The sequence below is a fragment of the Acanthopagrus latus genome, chromosome 23, assembly GCF_904848185.1.
Source record: "Acanthopagrus latus isolate v.2019 chromosome 23, fAcaLat1.1, whole genome shotgun sequence".
Lineage (NCBI taxonomy): Eukaryota > Metazoa > Chordata > Actinopteri > Spariformes > Sparidae > Acanthopagrus > Acanthopagrus latus.
The window spans coordinates 9,179,973-9,195,843 of NC_051061.1; the positions used below are offsets into that span (position 1 = coordinate 9,179,973).

Below are 15,871 nucleotides of genomic sequence, written 5' to 3' on the forward strand. Positions count from 1 at the left end.
ATAACAAATGCATTTTATTTAACACAAACTAAATCAGTTGACTTTTTTTTTTTTTTTTTTTTAACAAAGTTTAATAAAATGAATAGCTATTCAGTAACATTCAAGTGTCCAGCACGTGAACATGACTCCAGCTGAGGGCACACAGCATGTGCTGGTCAATCTGTGTTGAAAGATGATCTGTAAGATTTCTTCTTCAAATTGTCCAAGAAGATCTGCTCTTCCTGGAGGTATTCACGGTCCTGTGTGCAGGAGAAGAAAGTAGTGAGAAACAAAGTGACTGGAATCTTCTGACAAAAGCTGTTCAGCTGCATGTTGACAATAAATGTGCTCTACATCGAGTTAATTGTGGTAATTAATCTCAAGTCAGACTGGTAATATATTGCACAGTTACTGTTGAAACTGTGTTTAAATAGTTGGGACTGATTATTCAGGTGTCATGAAACCTTACTTGAATGCTGTGTGTCATAAGTCTCCCACATCACAAAACAGAAATATGTAAAGGTATGGACTGTATTTTATCTTAGTCCTCAGGCCTGTCGATTAATGGCTTGTAGTCTCGTGCCCTCACATCCTGACATCACGCCACAGTATGTCTGACTATGGTCAAGAGGTCTTGGACCACATTTGGATTCAGCGCGTCTTTGCTCTCTTGGTGACTCAGTCAATGTGATGCATTATATGCTGAGTGGAGGATTGTAGGTCAGACTGTGTCACGCTGAATTTGACAAACTCTTTCAGGGCATACTTAATATTTTTCTGGTATGCCAAAGAGCATGGTCATAATGTGATTTTGACCAATACCTTCAGCACAAAGTGTCTTGACTGGTTACCTTTTCTCCAGTGTACCTCCACAGAGCCAGACTGGCCTGCAGAGCCATGGACTGAGAGTTGGCAAATGAAGCAGCAGGGGGAATATTGAGGGTTGATGTCAGCTCAGGGTTTGGCAACAGTGAACCTGCATCTACAGTAGAGTATACATAAATAAGTCAAAATAGCAAAACCTTTTCCCCCCTAGATTTTACATATGTAAATTATGTATGAGTGATTATTTAATGACAGACTTTGAATAACCACAATTGTCCTGACCTGATAAAATGGGTGGAATCATTTGTGCTAAAGAGGAAATTGGGGCGTCTTGTCTAAGACGCTCTGTCTCCTTCTGCAGGTGACTTAACCGCATTCGCTCCTGAAATAACAAATGTTTAATTAAGACCACAGTTACCTTTAATTTATAGTTCATAGTTTTTGCGAAGAAAAAGCCTGTGACACACACGTACCTGAAGGATCCGCTGTTCCTGCTGCCTCAGCCGCTCTATCTGCGTATGTATATTAGCGAGCCTCGCTGCGTGCTCCGCCTCAGTACGTTTTGCCTCCTGCAGCGCTCGTTCTCCTTCCTCGTGCTTCTCTGCAGCGAGCTGCGAACAACAGTGTGGTTGATTATTAAATACTGTTTACCTAACTAGCTAGCTCTACCTAACTAGGTTAAAGAGTCTGTGGTTTTGAATTTACCTTACTGAATGCCTCCACCTCTTGGGCTCGTGTCTTGAGTCTCAAGGCCGTGCTGCTGATTCTCTCTTTCTCTCTGTCTAGTTCCTCTCTTAGTCTTTCCAGAGTTTCTCTCTCCTGTTTCACAGCCATCTCTTTTTGTTTCAGCTCTGCAGTGTGAAGCTTAAGGTCGGCTTGTTCCTACAAAAGAAACAAAAAACTCGATTATGTGTCCCATAGGTGTCTTTGAGGGTCCTGTGTGTCTCAGAGAGCTCAAAAACTGATTTAATTGATGTGTCCCATCGTATTTAGTGGTTCAAACCAAAAAACAATATACATTTAAAAAAATATGTACCTACTTTTTTATCAGAATAGTATTTAGGATGTGCCTCCTTTCTCTTTGTTGTAGCTCACCTGTGCCAGACTGATGATGGAGCCCTCTCTCTTCTCCAACAGACTGCTAACCTCCCGCTCAGCCCTCTCATGCCTCTGCTTCTCCATGGCGTGAAAGTGGGCCCAATCAGCTGCAAGCTTCCTCCTCTCCTCGGCGCAATGCTGCATCACAGTCTTCTGCTCCTCTAGTAATGCGCTCTGATGTAATAGAGAGACAGAAAGTAAGGTGGAGTACTTGTCCTCTGCCAGCACTGACACGTGGATGTTCATCAGCTTCACCTTAGCCCTTTCCAGCTCCTCCCTCTCCATATTGATCTGCATGCTGAGGGCACGCCGCTCTTCCTCCAGGCCTCTTTGGATGGACTCCGCCTTGGCCTGCTCCGCTGTCATCTTCCAGCGTTCCTGAGGTGCACATAACAAATTGCTGTCCTCAGTCTCAGGAAAAGGATAAGTTTTTGTTTAAAATATCTATTTTTAAGGCCTGATTTCACCCCAACCTTCTCAAGCTGTCTCTGCTGCTCACTGAGCTGAGTGTCCATCTTGGAAATTATTTCCTTGAGGTAAGCTCTCTCCTCCGCCATGGCCTTCTGCTGCTGGGCCAGACGGTCCTGCATCACTAATACATTAGAGAACGACCTTAACCCACTTGCAATGTGATACCAAACTACAGCAGGCTATTGGACAGCTTGTATCTTGACCTATTTGTACAAAGTGTGTGCATGTGTCTGTGCGAGGTACCTCGATGCTGCTCATCTCTGTGCCGTGCCCCCTGCTCAAGGCCATGAGCCGTGTGTTCATGTGTGCTCTCCACCCGAGAAGAAAGCTCTCCGAGCCGAGAGGTAAACTGCTCCATCTGCTCAATCACCACTGTAAGAGACCTGGACACAGAACCATAGACACACAATCTCTGAAATTCTGACCAAGATTGGTTGGGAAATCTATTTAGATAAAGAAAATTAACAATGAAAAAGAATAATTTTGTGTATTATTGACTTAGATCAGCACATGTCAAGTGTTTAAGTACTGGCATTACTGTAAATGGGACTGGTGTCCTTGGATCCTTCTTACCTGGTCTGAGATGTTGCACTTGTGACTGCATCAATCTCCTCGTCCTTTAACTTCTTCAGTCTCTTGACCTGGTCCTCATGGTCTTTCTTCATTTCCAAAATAGATTTCCTTGACAGCAAAGTGGGAGAAATATATGGTCATCTGAGGTCTTTTGTCAATGTAATCATAAAACATTTTATGCTCATTCTGGGATTTCAATTATTCATTTGTTGGTGGTAAGTAAAGTCAAGTAAAATCCCTTTTACAGTCAAGCATGTTCAGTTGATTCCCGGTATTACTCAGTTTCCTCCAGATAACTCAGTAAACTTGCATCTTGAATCAGACTCCTGATGTAAGCAAACATTAAGCTGCATTCAATTATATCTAACTTGCTAACTGTAGGTGCCGCTAGATAGTTAGCTCAGTTAGCAGTGCAGTTAGCAGTACTAACAGTGACCTTAGTGAGCATGGTGCACCACTAACAAGGGCTCTTTGGATCCAAGTAAAGGCTTAAGAGCATTATTATAAATGAGGCCCTTGGCTTGTATATTTTTCATCAAAATGTTTGTTTCTTCTTGTTTTTGCTCCTTTGTATGTATTTTATTTAAATGACAACTTTTCAGTCAGTACATCTTATTATAATTGTTCAATAAATGTCATAATTCAGTATACATGATGCTATTGTTATAGAATCAGTCTATCGCTATAGTAAAGTTGTACCTCTGGAGGTCTCTGAGTCTCTCCACCTCACGGTCTCTGTCCTGCTGGGTCTGTGCTAGTTTGCGCTGGTACTGAGCCTGCAGCTCCGAGCGTTCCTGCTCGGCCGATCGTGTTACTGCGGCCAGCCGTTCCATTAGGTCCTCACACTCCTGCCGCGTTTGTGTCTCCCTCTGGGCCGCCGATTCCTCGAGCAGCTTCACGCGAGCCCTGGACGTGCACAGAACAGTATGTCTTAAGAACGCACATGCACATAAGCTGCCTCAAGTGCAGGGAATACTGCATTATGCATGTTAAATATGTACACAGGAAGTGCACATTTGCACAACAGCGAGTTGTGTGTGTGTGTGTGTGTGTGTGTGTGTAACTACTTGTGTGCGCTCTCCATGATTTCCATGTCCTGTTTATGCCGCTGCTGGACATTCTCAAGCAACATTTGGCTTTGGTCTCGCTCCAGCTGCAGAGTCCTCACCTGGAAAATGACACATAGGAGGGTGAGATTGTGTAAGTATATGAAGGAAAGCTTATTTTTCCCAGAACCCAAATACTCACTTTCACATTCACTTTTATAAATGAGAAATAAATAAATGTTTGACATTTTTGTTCTAATAATGACATGTCTAGTCAAAATTGTTGCCATAATTTTCTTTTTGAAGGACTAATTGCTGCAGCTCTCTTAACCATCTGAAGATATACATACAGACATAAAGCTCTCATGTTCTGCTACAACATACCTGTCCCTCCAGCTGGATGATGCGAGCCTGTAATGCTTGATAATCCACAGGTTGCTGCTCTTTCTCTTTCAGTCTCTGCAGGAACCCGGCATCCCCAATATTCAGCAACTGAGACTGCATCATCTTTAAGAGAAGAGCCAGCAAGTCAAGGTCAAACCAGCTGATAAATGCCAAGTTGAATATATCGCCGAGTTGGGACTTTTAAATTCCTAACCTGCTGTTGTAGAAGCAGCTGCTGCAGACTGTCTGCTGACAGTGTCACCTGTTCGTAAGACAAGGGGGGAATTAAAGATGACATGTGATCTCCTCCATCATGATAACCTGATAATAGAGAAGCACGATTACCTGTTGTTGAACAGCAGTTGATGTATTCTGCATTTGGTTTTGTTGTGGAACTGCTGGAAAGAAAACAAACGTGAGAAATAGCCATATTCACATGCTCCCATTCGTGGTATCTAAAATGACTTCTGATTTCCCCAAGACTACCTACTCCAAATGGAGCTGGGCACCAAAGCAGACACAGGGTTGAGCAACGGCACCTGTTGCGAGGTTTCATCCGAGGCCTGACCAGGCTCTCGCAGCACCCTGGCTCCCCTTTCGGAAGGTAGGTGGTGCGTTTGGGACTGAGGCTGAGGTTGGGTGTGTGTAAGGCTAGCAGCAGAGACTGGCAAAAGACCAGAAGCTTGAGGAGGGTTATCTGAGGGATGAAATGAACCAGGAGTTTGTTCGAGGTCTACTTTAGCATGGAGAGAGGCCGGTGAGGAGGGTGTTGAAGTGGAGGGGAGGTAAGGCTGGGTGGTAGGTGTATGCTTAGAAACTACAGAGTGGGATTGTGGTGGGGTTGATAGGAAAGCAGGAATTGAATCTGTATAAGAGGAGCAGAACGTGATTATTTTGCATCTCACCACCTCGTCACTACTCTGCCGTCTAAGATAAATACCTTGCGTGGTCCTCTTCTCTCTGACAGGACTGGAGTGAGCAGTGGGGCTTGGCTGTCCAACAAAAGTGCCACTGCACAAAACAAAAAAGAAAATGAAATAAAGGAGCAAAACCGTCACTCATGGTTTAATGGATTTAAACAATAAAAACATATCTTACTTTGTTTCCTTGACAGATGTAAGAGTGTCATCTCTGCCCTTAGGAGCCTGTGATGGGACTTGTTTACTGAAAAGAAGAGTGAGTTATCATTCAGTGCTGAGAAACAAGGTTCTCCTGTCATCATGTGTTGTCTGACTTTGTCTTTTGCTCTTGTACATTTCAACTTCGATTGTATTTCAGTGCCATGAGAAAACCAACAAATATGATGCGAGGATCATTTAATTTTGAATATTAAAAGACTTTTGTTTTATGTGAGTGATGTGTGTTGGTGACACACCAAATTACCTTGCAAATCAAGCTTTTTTCAAGTAGTATATTCAAATTCGTCCATATTCGTAACCTTTCAAAACAAACTGTCAAGCCTTGTAACAAACCCACTGTAACTCCACTGTACCTTACAACAGACTCCAGATCCACTTCTTCTCCCAGGCCTAAAGACTCTTCCTGCTTGGTTGTTCTCACCTCACAGTTTGACACCGACAGAGCCTTCTTCCTGCTCAGTACTTTTGATAACCAGTCATCCTCCTCCTCCTCCTCTTCTTTATTCTGGCTCTTAGAAACCTCCGGCTTGGTTTGTTTGGTGATATTATCAGTTGGAGCTTGGGTGTCTGATGCCATTTTAGCAGCAGATATGGTGTGGCTACCAGTCAGAGAGGGTCTTCTCTCTGAAGCAGGAGAGGAGGGAGCCTTTGGAGACTCTGTCGCAGGCTTGGTTTCTTTGGCATCAAAATCTAGAAAGGTTTGGTTGTCATCTGTCTTGAGGCCTAACCAGTCGGCTGAGTTTCGTTGTCGAAGGGTGGAGGGTTTAGGCTTCTTCTCTGGGGAACTTATGTCCTCAGTAGAAAATCTGATGATTAAGAAATATTGTCAATTTTAACATGGTAAAGCTTACTGTAAAGTATCAAGATTGAACCACACAAACCTGACAGACTGTCTGCGCGACTGGCGCCCTTCAGGCGTGGATACCAGCGTGGGCTGATAGGAGCCAAATGTGAGGTCATCTTCTAAAAATGAGTCTGATGAACAGGAGCAAAATTAGCCTTGAAATGTTTCAGTCTTCAAAAGCTCTATGCTAAGGCAGAAGGCTGAGGTGCTCTTCTACCTTTCACAGCAGGGGTCTTCTCTTGTTGCTGTTTCTCTAAAGACTGAGGCTGGTCCTTCCTCTCGCCGGTTGGAGGTCGCTCCAGAAGACGGGGTGATGTTAAACTCTCCAGAATCTCATCTAGTCTGGTCCGAGCTCTTGTAGGGGCCTCACTCCTGAGGTTACACACAACAAAGAAAAAAGAGATGGAGAAAAGATGTGTTGTGTTAAGATACAAAAGAAGTCAGGGAGAGTTGGCCATTTCAGCATAAGTGGGCAAAGTGAAGACAAAACAAAGAACAGAACATGCCAGGTGCTGAAGGATGTTGCTTTATAATACATTGTCAAAGTTTAGCTTTGTTTTCAGCTGCAACCCAGAGCCCACAGCACTAGAGCAGTAATTATTTATCATTTGAGCACTATAAATAAAGACAGCAGTAACAGAGAGACGGTAAGAGTGAAAACAGAGCTGTTACCTTTCCTTGTTGGACCAAAGCGCAGTCTCTTTTTTCGATGCACTGTTTCTATCCCTGTCAATTCCGAGCGCATCCATTAGGTCATCCTTATCATCATCAAACGTAATGTCACCTCGATTCTTCACCACCTTAGCTGGCAAACACAAATTACATACATGCATATCATACAAGAGTTTGTTTGATTTCATTGAAAAAGTTATAAAATAAAAGACTGAGGCTCACGTGTTTCCGTCTTCAGGATAGGAGATGATGCAGGAGATGGTGCAGATTTTACAGGTTTGGCCCGCTGAATGCTTGGTTTAGACTCAGGCTTGGCTTCATCTGGGAGCAAGTCATCAAGTAGATCAGCCAGGGGGTCGTCTGGATCTGCAGCATGAATAACATTCTTTATATACTGCTTCTGGACAACAGACTGTAGAGCAGTGAATGACAATGAGACATTGTATATGGAGAGATACAGTTCACAAAAATTGTACACACACAAACTTTAAACTTCCATTAAAAGGGAGCATCCCCACTCCAGATTTGTACATTTGTGTGGTATTTCTGTGTTGTATTTATTGCACTTGTCCTGTTGAAACTACTCACAGACATCCACGGAAACTACAAACTGACACAATTCCAGCACAGGTAAAAAGTCAAACATATATCTTTACCAATGTACCTTTAATGTGAGATGTCTGAACAAGACCTTCATCATCATCACCACTATCTACATTAATGCAGCAGTTGAGAAAAACAAAACAAAGCTGTAAAGTCAATAAACAACTGTTGACTTATATATAAAGCGCAGCTTCAGAGATGGATGGGAGCGGAAGCTCACTCACCAGAGAAGGTGAACTTCTTGTAGTTTTGTGCAGTAGACGAAGGTGCAGAGTTTGGTTTCTTCCCTCCTTTGGTCTGTTCCTCTGAGGTAAGAGAGAGGAGACACGGCTCCTTTTATCTGCTGTTATCAATGTCACCCTCAAAGCTGGTAATAATGTGAGGCTAAATAATGAGAAAAATGATTTATGCAAGTGCACTTGAATTACCTGCTCCATCCAGTTTTTCATCTCTTTGTTTCTTTGGCACTTCATTACCAAACACATTTGTTTGTGCAGGAGCTGTGCTGGGCTTCTTCTTTGAAGCAAAAAGGTCAGCATCCATATCATCTAAGCCCTGAACAAGATAAAGAAAAAAACAACAGGCATTGTGAGTGGACCTGGGACTATTTACAGACTACTACAAAGCTGTGTGTGCATTTCCATGGTTTATAAAAGCCTACCTTTATGTTCTCCAGGATGTCATCGTGATCTGCTGCTGAGACATCTGAGTCCTTAAACAAAATACAAAATATTTTTTAAAAAACACATTAAAATAACATTATCATACATGCATCTATATGCCCCTTTTGAAATTGTCCTCCACATACCTCCACACCATCGTTCCCAACCTCCTCTGCTAGCATACTGAATATGTTATCAGTGGCAGAGGAGCTGAAAAAGAAGAAAAAAGCATGTAACTCACAAACAGCAGGAGTTGTAATTTATAATTAATGGTAGGTAACACTTGATTTTCTCCAACTTACCGATTCAGTGGTCCGCCACGAGTTGCCCTCCCCCTGACTGGTGGTTCTGGTGTGTAAATTGTTCATAAAAATATTATAATGTGCAAACCATACACAGTTAAACACCACCACAAAGGTAACGATAATACTGTTTAGTTAAAAAAAATGGCAGAACTGGTCACTTACTTGTATCTTCAAATAAGCTGTCAAACAAATCGTCATCTCCAAATGAACCTTGGGAAACCATTAGGGCACACACTTTACTTGTGAGCAACAGATACTTAGATACAACTCATTCGCTTTGAGTAGTAGGTATAGACTGATCAGTCATTAGTTCATCACTGGTTGTTCCAAAATTGGATACAAAGAGTTTTATTTTTTACAGCAAATGAATATTGGCCCCATATATCTGGGTCTTTTGTTGTCTCCTTGATTTCTAATAATCATTACTGGTATCAGCCCTGAAATAGGCATATCAGTTGACCCCTATTATGTAGCCTTGATCTCTATTTACATACTTTCCATATGCTGAAACTGTTATTCTGTATTACTAGCCTTTTGTAGCTTCACTACTTTGAGAATCTTTGTCGTAAAGTTATTTGTTCATCTGCTACATTGCTCCATTGCTTGTTTCTCTGCACTGATTCAGGGATCATCCACATGATTTCTGGCTCTGCAGATAGAGCATCGATGAGACAAACGTGTGATTTCTCTGCATTCTGTAAAAGTAAAATGATGTCACACAAACGTAAGTGGCACAACATTAAAATAATAATGTAGGAACTTACTTTTTGATGGTTTGCCCTTCTGCTTACTAGCCTGTGGATAGCAGAGAATCGTAATGAGCTGCTGTGTTTTGCAGGGTTATGTCTCTAGCGTTTCCAAGAATATTGTTTACGCTACTAAATAGTAAAAATTATTCCACTCACCATGATGAATCTATCCTTGTAATGTTAAACGTTGAGTGGCGCCAGCTAGCTAGCTAACCTAGCTAACAAATCAGATTAGGCGTCTCCTGTCTCCATTGGTAACCACTGTGTTATACCAGTCGGCATGCGGCTAATAAATATATCACGACTGTCTTAACGGTCGCATACATACATGTCGCACTGTTTTATGCTTAAATACAACCTTGTTCAGTCGCGACGGATATCTATTTTTAAATTAGCCTTTTGTAAATTAGCCAGTTAACTCGAGATAAATCAACATTGAAGCGAACTACACCGCCTCTGCACACTAACCTCACTACAGCTTACACGGACAAGGCTGCACGTTGGCCAAAAATGCACCATTACGCTCATACAGTCGTCTGAAACAAACTTCATGAATTAAAGTTTCGCTTTGAGCTGCACACGATGCAAAACTCAAGCCAGAAGCATCTATCTTTGAGATATTAACTGCAGTGGCGACGTCACCAACCGGCGCGAGACAGCCAGTTCCTGTTTACAGTTCGCATTGCATTGTGGGTAGAGTAGTTTTAACGTACACTTCCTGGTAACAAGTTTTAATAGAAGACTTTTGGTTTGTGCTGCGTTTGAATAATGAAGTCGTACATTTCGGACTGCCTTGGGCATATTTGCCAGGTTGTCACTTTGCGAAATAAAAAAAAAATTGAAAAGGGTTTTACCAGCAGGTGGCACCAGAGCTTAAAGGAACAGTCAAAGCAAATCAGATGGCGCAAAACTGTAGAGCTGAATAATTCATCTTCTTCAGCCTATGTTTAATTCAGTGAGGTGGAGGCCAGATGTTGCTCTTAATCAGTGCAATGATAGCTCCTGTAAGCACACTGCGTTTTTTTTGTTTTTTTTTAAACGGTCTTCCCTCCTCTGCTTCCCAATGTCACAAAACAGCCTCGCTCAGAGATGGTATAAGATGCCAAAATGACTAGATCTTTCTATTCTATGTCACAATCACCGCGTCAAAACAGTTTGTTCCGGGACCACCGTGAACAAGCAAACAACCTCTGTTTAAAACTTCTGGCCTGTGCACGAAAGAATATTTTGTTTACTTGTGGCTGTGAGGGGGTGGTGTAGGTTGACCGTCTGTAAACATCCTCTTTGACCACAAATTTGTGCTCACAGAATTTCCACTGTACAATAAATTGAAAGATAAACTGGCACAAAATGTCTGATGGACTTAAGCTACTCAGTGATGTACACACGATTCATGTCGATTCATAGTAACTCTCACTGTGATAAAGTTGCCTGAATGTGCATGAGTTTTATTTTTTTTATGCATGACACGGGTTCATCTTTCTTGTGGGATTTTGTAGATAACCATGATGAGGGTTTCATTGTTTGAGTTCACTGAAGACTGTAAAGGAGTTAATCATCCCCTTTTTTTCAATAGAAAGACAAGAAGAATATAGCTTTTATAAACTGAATATTGTTTGTGAAGTAAATATCCTGGCAGAAATGCTGTACCAAATAGGAGGAGGTGTGCCTGTTAGTCAAACTGTCTGGTGGTCTGTTTGTGAGGAAGCCCAATATGCAACTGCAGAATGTGGCACTCAAGCTGAGAACGTTAAGTTTCCCAATCAGTGTCATTAGTGGGATTGTACTGAATGCTGAGAGGAAATCAACATACAGCATAAGGATGCAGCTGTTCTTATTCTTAAGCAGTGTGAAAACTGAGTGGAGGGCAGTGGATATGGCATATTCTGTAGATCTATCAGTTCTGAAGGCCATACCGGTGAGGGTCCGGGCAGGCAGTGATGTTGTCTTTGATGCGCTGGAGAATTTCGATTCCGCGTTAATCAGTTTGTTCTCTCGGCAGAGAGAACCATACACGCTAACTCGAAGAAATCAACAATACTAGGGCTGAACCTGGACTCCTGCCTCATCTATGGGTCCCTCACACATACTTCAGCCCTACCCATTCTATCAGTGTGCAACCAAATATGTGTTGTCAAGAAGCAAAACTGACCATTTCAATCTAGGGTGGCCTGTAGGCTGTAGTGAAGTGGAAAATAAATGCTTCACCGATATTAGCATATCATAGGGAAAATATACAGTTTTTTAGGAAGTCAAAAAAGCAGTTGCTCTTCATTGACATTCAAAAGTTTGCAACAGCACACAAATGCATTTCATGTCTTTATTTAATCAGTGGGTTTTTCCTGTGAGATCAACATACACCTTTAAGGGAATCACAGAATGGCCATATATGATACAGCGCAACTTCAACTCCTAATGCAGAAGAAATCAGGTCACTTAATACAAGATCTTACAAGAAGATCCTATCCTTGTACATAAACTGATTGATTTTAAAAGCAAGCAAAACAGAAAATCAAAGAAATAATCATAGCTAGATTTCATGCGGAGGCACAGAATGTGTTCTATCACTTTAAACCTTCATCACATCTGTTCCGAAACAGAAAACAACGCTGTTAATTCAGTTTTTCCGAGGAAAACAGAGCATTTGTCAGGTTACATCTTCTCAGAATTCACTCGGCCGCTGTTTCCTGGCTCAGTAATGAGAGCATATGCAGGACACATACAGGCCTCATTGTTTTTCAAGCCCACATTTTTATTTATTTATTTATTTCTAATCCCGGTGGGAGTCTTGGCGTGAGCTGTCAAGTGCACATGAATCAGAATCTGATCAATCAGAGAAAACAACAAGCGATAAAGGGAAGTTTCTCCTGTAGTATCCAGGGAAAGAAGTCTTGATAGCAGATGCTGACTGAAAAAAAGGGAAAAGACAACAAAAAATCATGGTTTGTTGATTTCAAAGTCATTTAGGAAACATGCATTTGTCCATTTTTATTATTATTTTTCTGACAAGTTATTTTATAAGACATTTGTTTTCTGGTTAATTCAAAACCCATCCTGGCAGATGAAGCTCACCTCATGCTCACCAGTCTTGAAGCTGAGACTTGAGCCAACTCTGATCTTAGTTCATGTCTGCATGGGAGGAGGAGCACAATGGGAGACAACGCAAACATGCAGAGTCATGAATGATGTAGGGAAATATCCATTCACAAGAGAACAAATCACTCTGACTCAGCTGAACGCGCCTGCCTCCATGAAAATATAATCAGATAACGAGAGGCAGATAACACGTCAAAGGCCGCGATCTGCAGGGACAAGAGTCACTTTGTTTATTACTTTGAGATATTTTGCAGCTAAACTACTACTATGTGGCTGTAGGGAGGTAATGTATTTATAATAACCCATCTGAAGAGATGATGGATTGTTGTTTTGCCTCTGAATCATTTAGTATTAGCAGTGTAGCGGTGAATACTTAAAAGCTAAATGTGGGGCAGGCGTCTTAGCTCTTCATGCATCTGTGCCTCTGTAACATGCTCCACTGCTCCACTTTCTCCCCTCGTCTGGAGCCCCTTCTGTAAACTTCCCTTAACACAATGACACACACACACACACGACATACACACCTCTTCCACATCACTGTCGGCGTCTCTTAGTCTGTTTGGATGTTCTCATGTTTCTTTCTCACCCATCTGATCCACAGTTTTGGTGATCATATGCAGGGTTTTATACAGAATGCACAACTTAAGGTTTGATTATGCTTAGCGTTCGCTGACCAGAATGCTGCTACCCTATTGCTAAAGGTGAAGCACAAGGTTTATATTCTTAAAAGGGTACTACACTCGTTTTACATACATTGTACATTTCTGCAAACCATACATATGTTGAAACTTTTCTTTATATCGCTGTGAGGGGTCTGTGTTTTGTGTGTCTTTGCCCTGTCTGTTTTCCCCGCCTCCTTGTTCTTCCCCTCGTCAGCCAAGCCGGCACACCTGCACCAACTCATCACCACCTCCACAGAACCTCTAGTCTTCAACCTACTCTGTTGCCAGATAGTTCCGTCTTGTCGTTAGAGCTGACCATGTTTGCATGAGTTTTTTTGCTGTGTTGTGTTTTGGAAAGAAGTATTGACGTGTTCTTTTCCTCATGTGTTTTTTCAGTTCCATGTTCCTCGCTGCCTCATTACCTGAGTTCCTGTTTTTTCCCTGTGCCTGTGCACCTTCCTGGCACCGGGGCTAGCCTGGCCTGCCCTGCTGGACACCTTTTGTTTCTTTAGTTATAGAGTTGTTGTATGAGAATAAACATTTTTTGCACCTACACGCCTGTCTGTCTCTGCCTCGGGGTCCAACACTCAGTAGGCCATAACAGTTGCAACTTTAGGTTTCCTTAGGTAGGTGTGGCTGCGAGTCGACCTGTCTGGGGTCTGTTTGTGAGGGAGTCCAATATACAATTGCAGAATGTGGTACTCGAGACCAGAGCGTTAAGTTTTCCAGTCAGTGTCATGAGTGAGATTGTATCGAATGCTAAGTGGAAATCAACAAAGGGGTTAAGGTGTGTACAGACTGAGTGGGCGGCAGTGGATATGGCATCCTCAAGATACTCAGCCTGTCTCCTCGTGTATTTATGGAATTGTGGGTTTATCAGCAATATAAGATCTAAAACTGTATCGTAAATCTAACGTTATATCTCATTTAAAAGACAAATGTACTTACTGGAAATTGATATTAATGTCAAAAACAGTCAACACCTCATTGTCATGAAACCTATCCGTTTACAATTGGCCATCTATGCAATGACTAAAAAATACACAGCAAAAAATCCATTGAGAACCCTTTTAATGCTCATGCTGTACATTACGATGACTCAGACTGTTTTCATTTAACTTGACTCTTTGTGTGTCCTCACCCCGAGATGCTCACTGTTGTCATTTTTGGGTTTCTGCTGCTCCATTGCTCTTCGTGTATGGCACGTCTTTCTCAGCAGCCTCTTTCTGCCTGGGATGGTTGATCCGGAACAGAATACTCCACATTAATCATCACAGTGCCCACTTTAACACACAGTTATCTGGAAACAGGTAAACGATGTAAGGGCGAATTTATATATTTTTTTTTGCTGTTTATTAGCTCATAATTGTGTAAACCAGCTGTTGCCATGCTCCGCAGTGCTGTAGCCACGAGGCATTGTTTGCCATCGCTGTGTGAGAGTATAAGCAGGCCAGCCGGCCGAGTAGATTGCACTTTGCGTCAATTAGCAGCCATGAGCCCAAGAGCTCTGATGCTTTCCCCTCCATTCATCCCTCCATTAGAAAACTGGAATACACTGTTGTTATGTATCGAGCCACTTAATCCACACGCTGCTGCTTGAGGCGAGATCTAAAATAATCACAGGAGCGATTTCAAATCAATGGAGCAGATACGTCTCACCCGACCTCCCTCACTCTCCCACACATGAAAAGAGACACGCACTTGTATGTGGGTCCATATTTGGTCTATTTTACATGAATTTAAGGCTTTTCTCACGAGACTTAAACTGCTAAACTTATATAGTCATTATTGAACTCCTATTCTAGAGTTCACATTGTTGAAAATACAGATCTTCTACTGAGCAGAACTACAACCTAGAGTTGTTTCATTGTTCACCCAGTCTGATGTTGGTTCTGAGTGAGTAAACAATGAAATGGTTCTAGGTACTAGTACTCAGTGTCTGCTTATAAATCACAGGAGTTCATCAAGATCAGTACTCACGGCTGGATTTTGTTGGAGAATTTATGCCGCAGGATGAGAGCGATGGTGGTGAGGACTGCCAGAGTGGTGCACATGGTCCCGCTCCCCAAGGACCTCCTGCCTTTGGGGACTGACGGCGATTTAGAGCTCTGAGACCTCTCCTTCCATCGAAAAGGCTTGAATGGTAAAAGGCAGAGTTTTGTGGTGTAACAATCTTGACTATTCCTGTCTTTCGTCTTGGCTCTGACTCATGATTGGGGAGATTAGCTCAGAGGATTAGCCAGGATCAAGGAGGGGGGTTGGATCTCGCTGGTAGGACTAGGAGGTAAACAGAGCATGCTGTGTGTTTCTATTCTGAAAACAACCAACCTCGCCACCATGCCGTCAGCACAGCACGCCACATCAACCTCGATTTTGCCCTTTTTTGTCAAGGGAGGGCTGAATGTTGTAAGAGGGCCTGCTGAAATTAGCTCTGAGTGGAACTTAACAGCACGAGTTTACAGTAAGGATTAGCGTGCCGATCTAATTACTGTACATCTGGATAAAACTAATTACCGATGGCCGGGCGCAGCGTTCCTACCATATACTTTTAAAAGAGAGAGCCTAGTGGGATAAGTGGGGGTATTTCTGCAGCTGAGCCATTTGTACTTAGCACTGATGACTCGAGTGGAGAATAAAGGAGCAGTGGGCCAAGCGAGACGGAGGAAAGGTCTAATTTTGCCGACACATTTTTGTGAGCAGGAATGCAGGGGAATGAGATTAGAGCAGATGTTTATAAAAGGACTCAACACTGAGGCAGTAACA

At 42.4% G+C, this 15,871-nt stretch overlaps 1 protein-coding gene and 1 long non-coding RNA gene across 7 annotated transcripts; both read right to left on the bottom strand.

Moving 5' to 3' along the window:
- Positions 1-19: 19 nt before the first annotated feature.
- On the bottom strand, positions 20-10,014 carry LOC119014610 (fas-binding factor 1 homolog). 6 transcript variants are annotated; one of them, XM_037089948.1, is made up of 32 exons: positions 9,819-10,014; positions 9,366-9,396; positions 8,764-8,811; positions 8,599-8,644; positions 8,443-8,506; positions 8,296-8,346; positions 8,063-8,189; positions 7,859-7,939; positions 7,696-7,743; positions 7,254-7,397; positions 7,032-7,164; positions 6,577-6,731; positions 6,397-6,490; positions 5,869-6,321; positions 5,475-5,540; positions 5,317-5,387; positions 4,867-5,241; positions 4,722-4,771; positions 4,591-4,638; positions 4,377-4,499; positions 4,014-4,114; positions 3,646-3,852; positions 2,947-3,054; positions 2,617-2,756; positions 2,376-2,494; positions 2,158-2,280; positions 1,900-2,076; positions 1,510-1,686; positions 1,278-1,415; positions 1,087-1,186; positions 831-961; positions 20-239 (listed from the first exon to the last, which is right to left on the bottom strand). In XM_037089948.1, exons 1-32 carry the CDS (start codon positions 9,900-9,902, stop codon positions 156-158), a joined length of 3,897 nt encoding a protein of 1,298 aa, XP_036945843.1. In that variant the 5' UTR covers positions 9,903-10,014; the 3' UTR covers positions 20-155. The 6 variants fall into 6 exon arrangements, with proteins under 6 accessions (XP_036945843.1, XP_036945842.1, XP_036945846.1 ...); XM_037089947.1 differs by having other exon boundaries at positions 4,722-4,774; XM_037089951.1 differs by having other exon boundaries at positions 21-239; positions 4,722-4,774; positions 4,867-5,073.
- A 1,664-nt stretch (positions 10,015-11,678) lies between these two features.
- LOC119014345 lies at positions 11,679-15,221 on the bottom strand. Its single transcript, XR_005072942.1, has 4 exons — positions 15,089-15,221; positions 14,250-14,338; positions 12,423-12,479; positions 11,679-12,258 (listed from the first exon to the last, which is right to left on the bottom strand). It is a non-coding gene; the product is annotated as an uncharacterized LOC119014345 (long non-coding RNA).
- Between the last annotated feature and the right edge of the window lie 650 nt (positions 15,222-15,871).

What these genes read in the sequence shown, in the direction of transcription:
- LOC119014610 (XM_037089947.1), bottom strand. Translation starts at nt 9,902, where the DNA reads ATGAAGTTTGTTTCAGACGACTGTATGAGCGTAATGGTGCATTTTTGG. An exon ending in TATCCTGAAGACGGAAACAC is followed by an intron (nt 7,165 to 7,253) that starts GTGAGCCTCAGT and finishes TGTGTTTGCCAG; the next exon opens with CTAAGGTGGTGAAGAATCGA. An exon ending in AGAGAAGAGGACCACGCAAG is followed by an intron (nt 5,242 to 5,316) that starts GTATTTATCTTA and finishes CCTCTTATACAG; the next exon opens with ATTCAATTCCTGCTTTCCTA.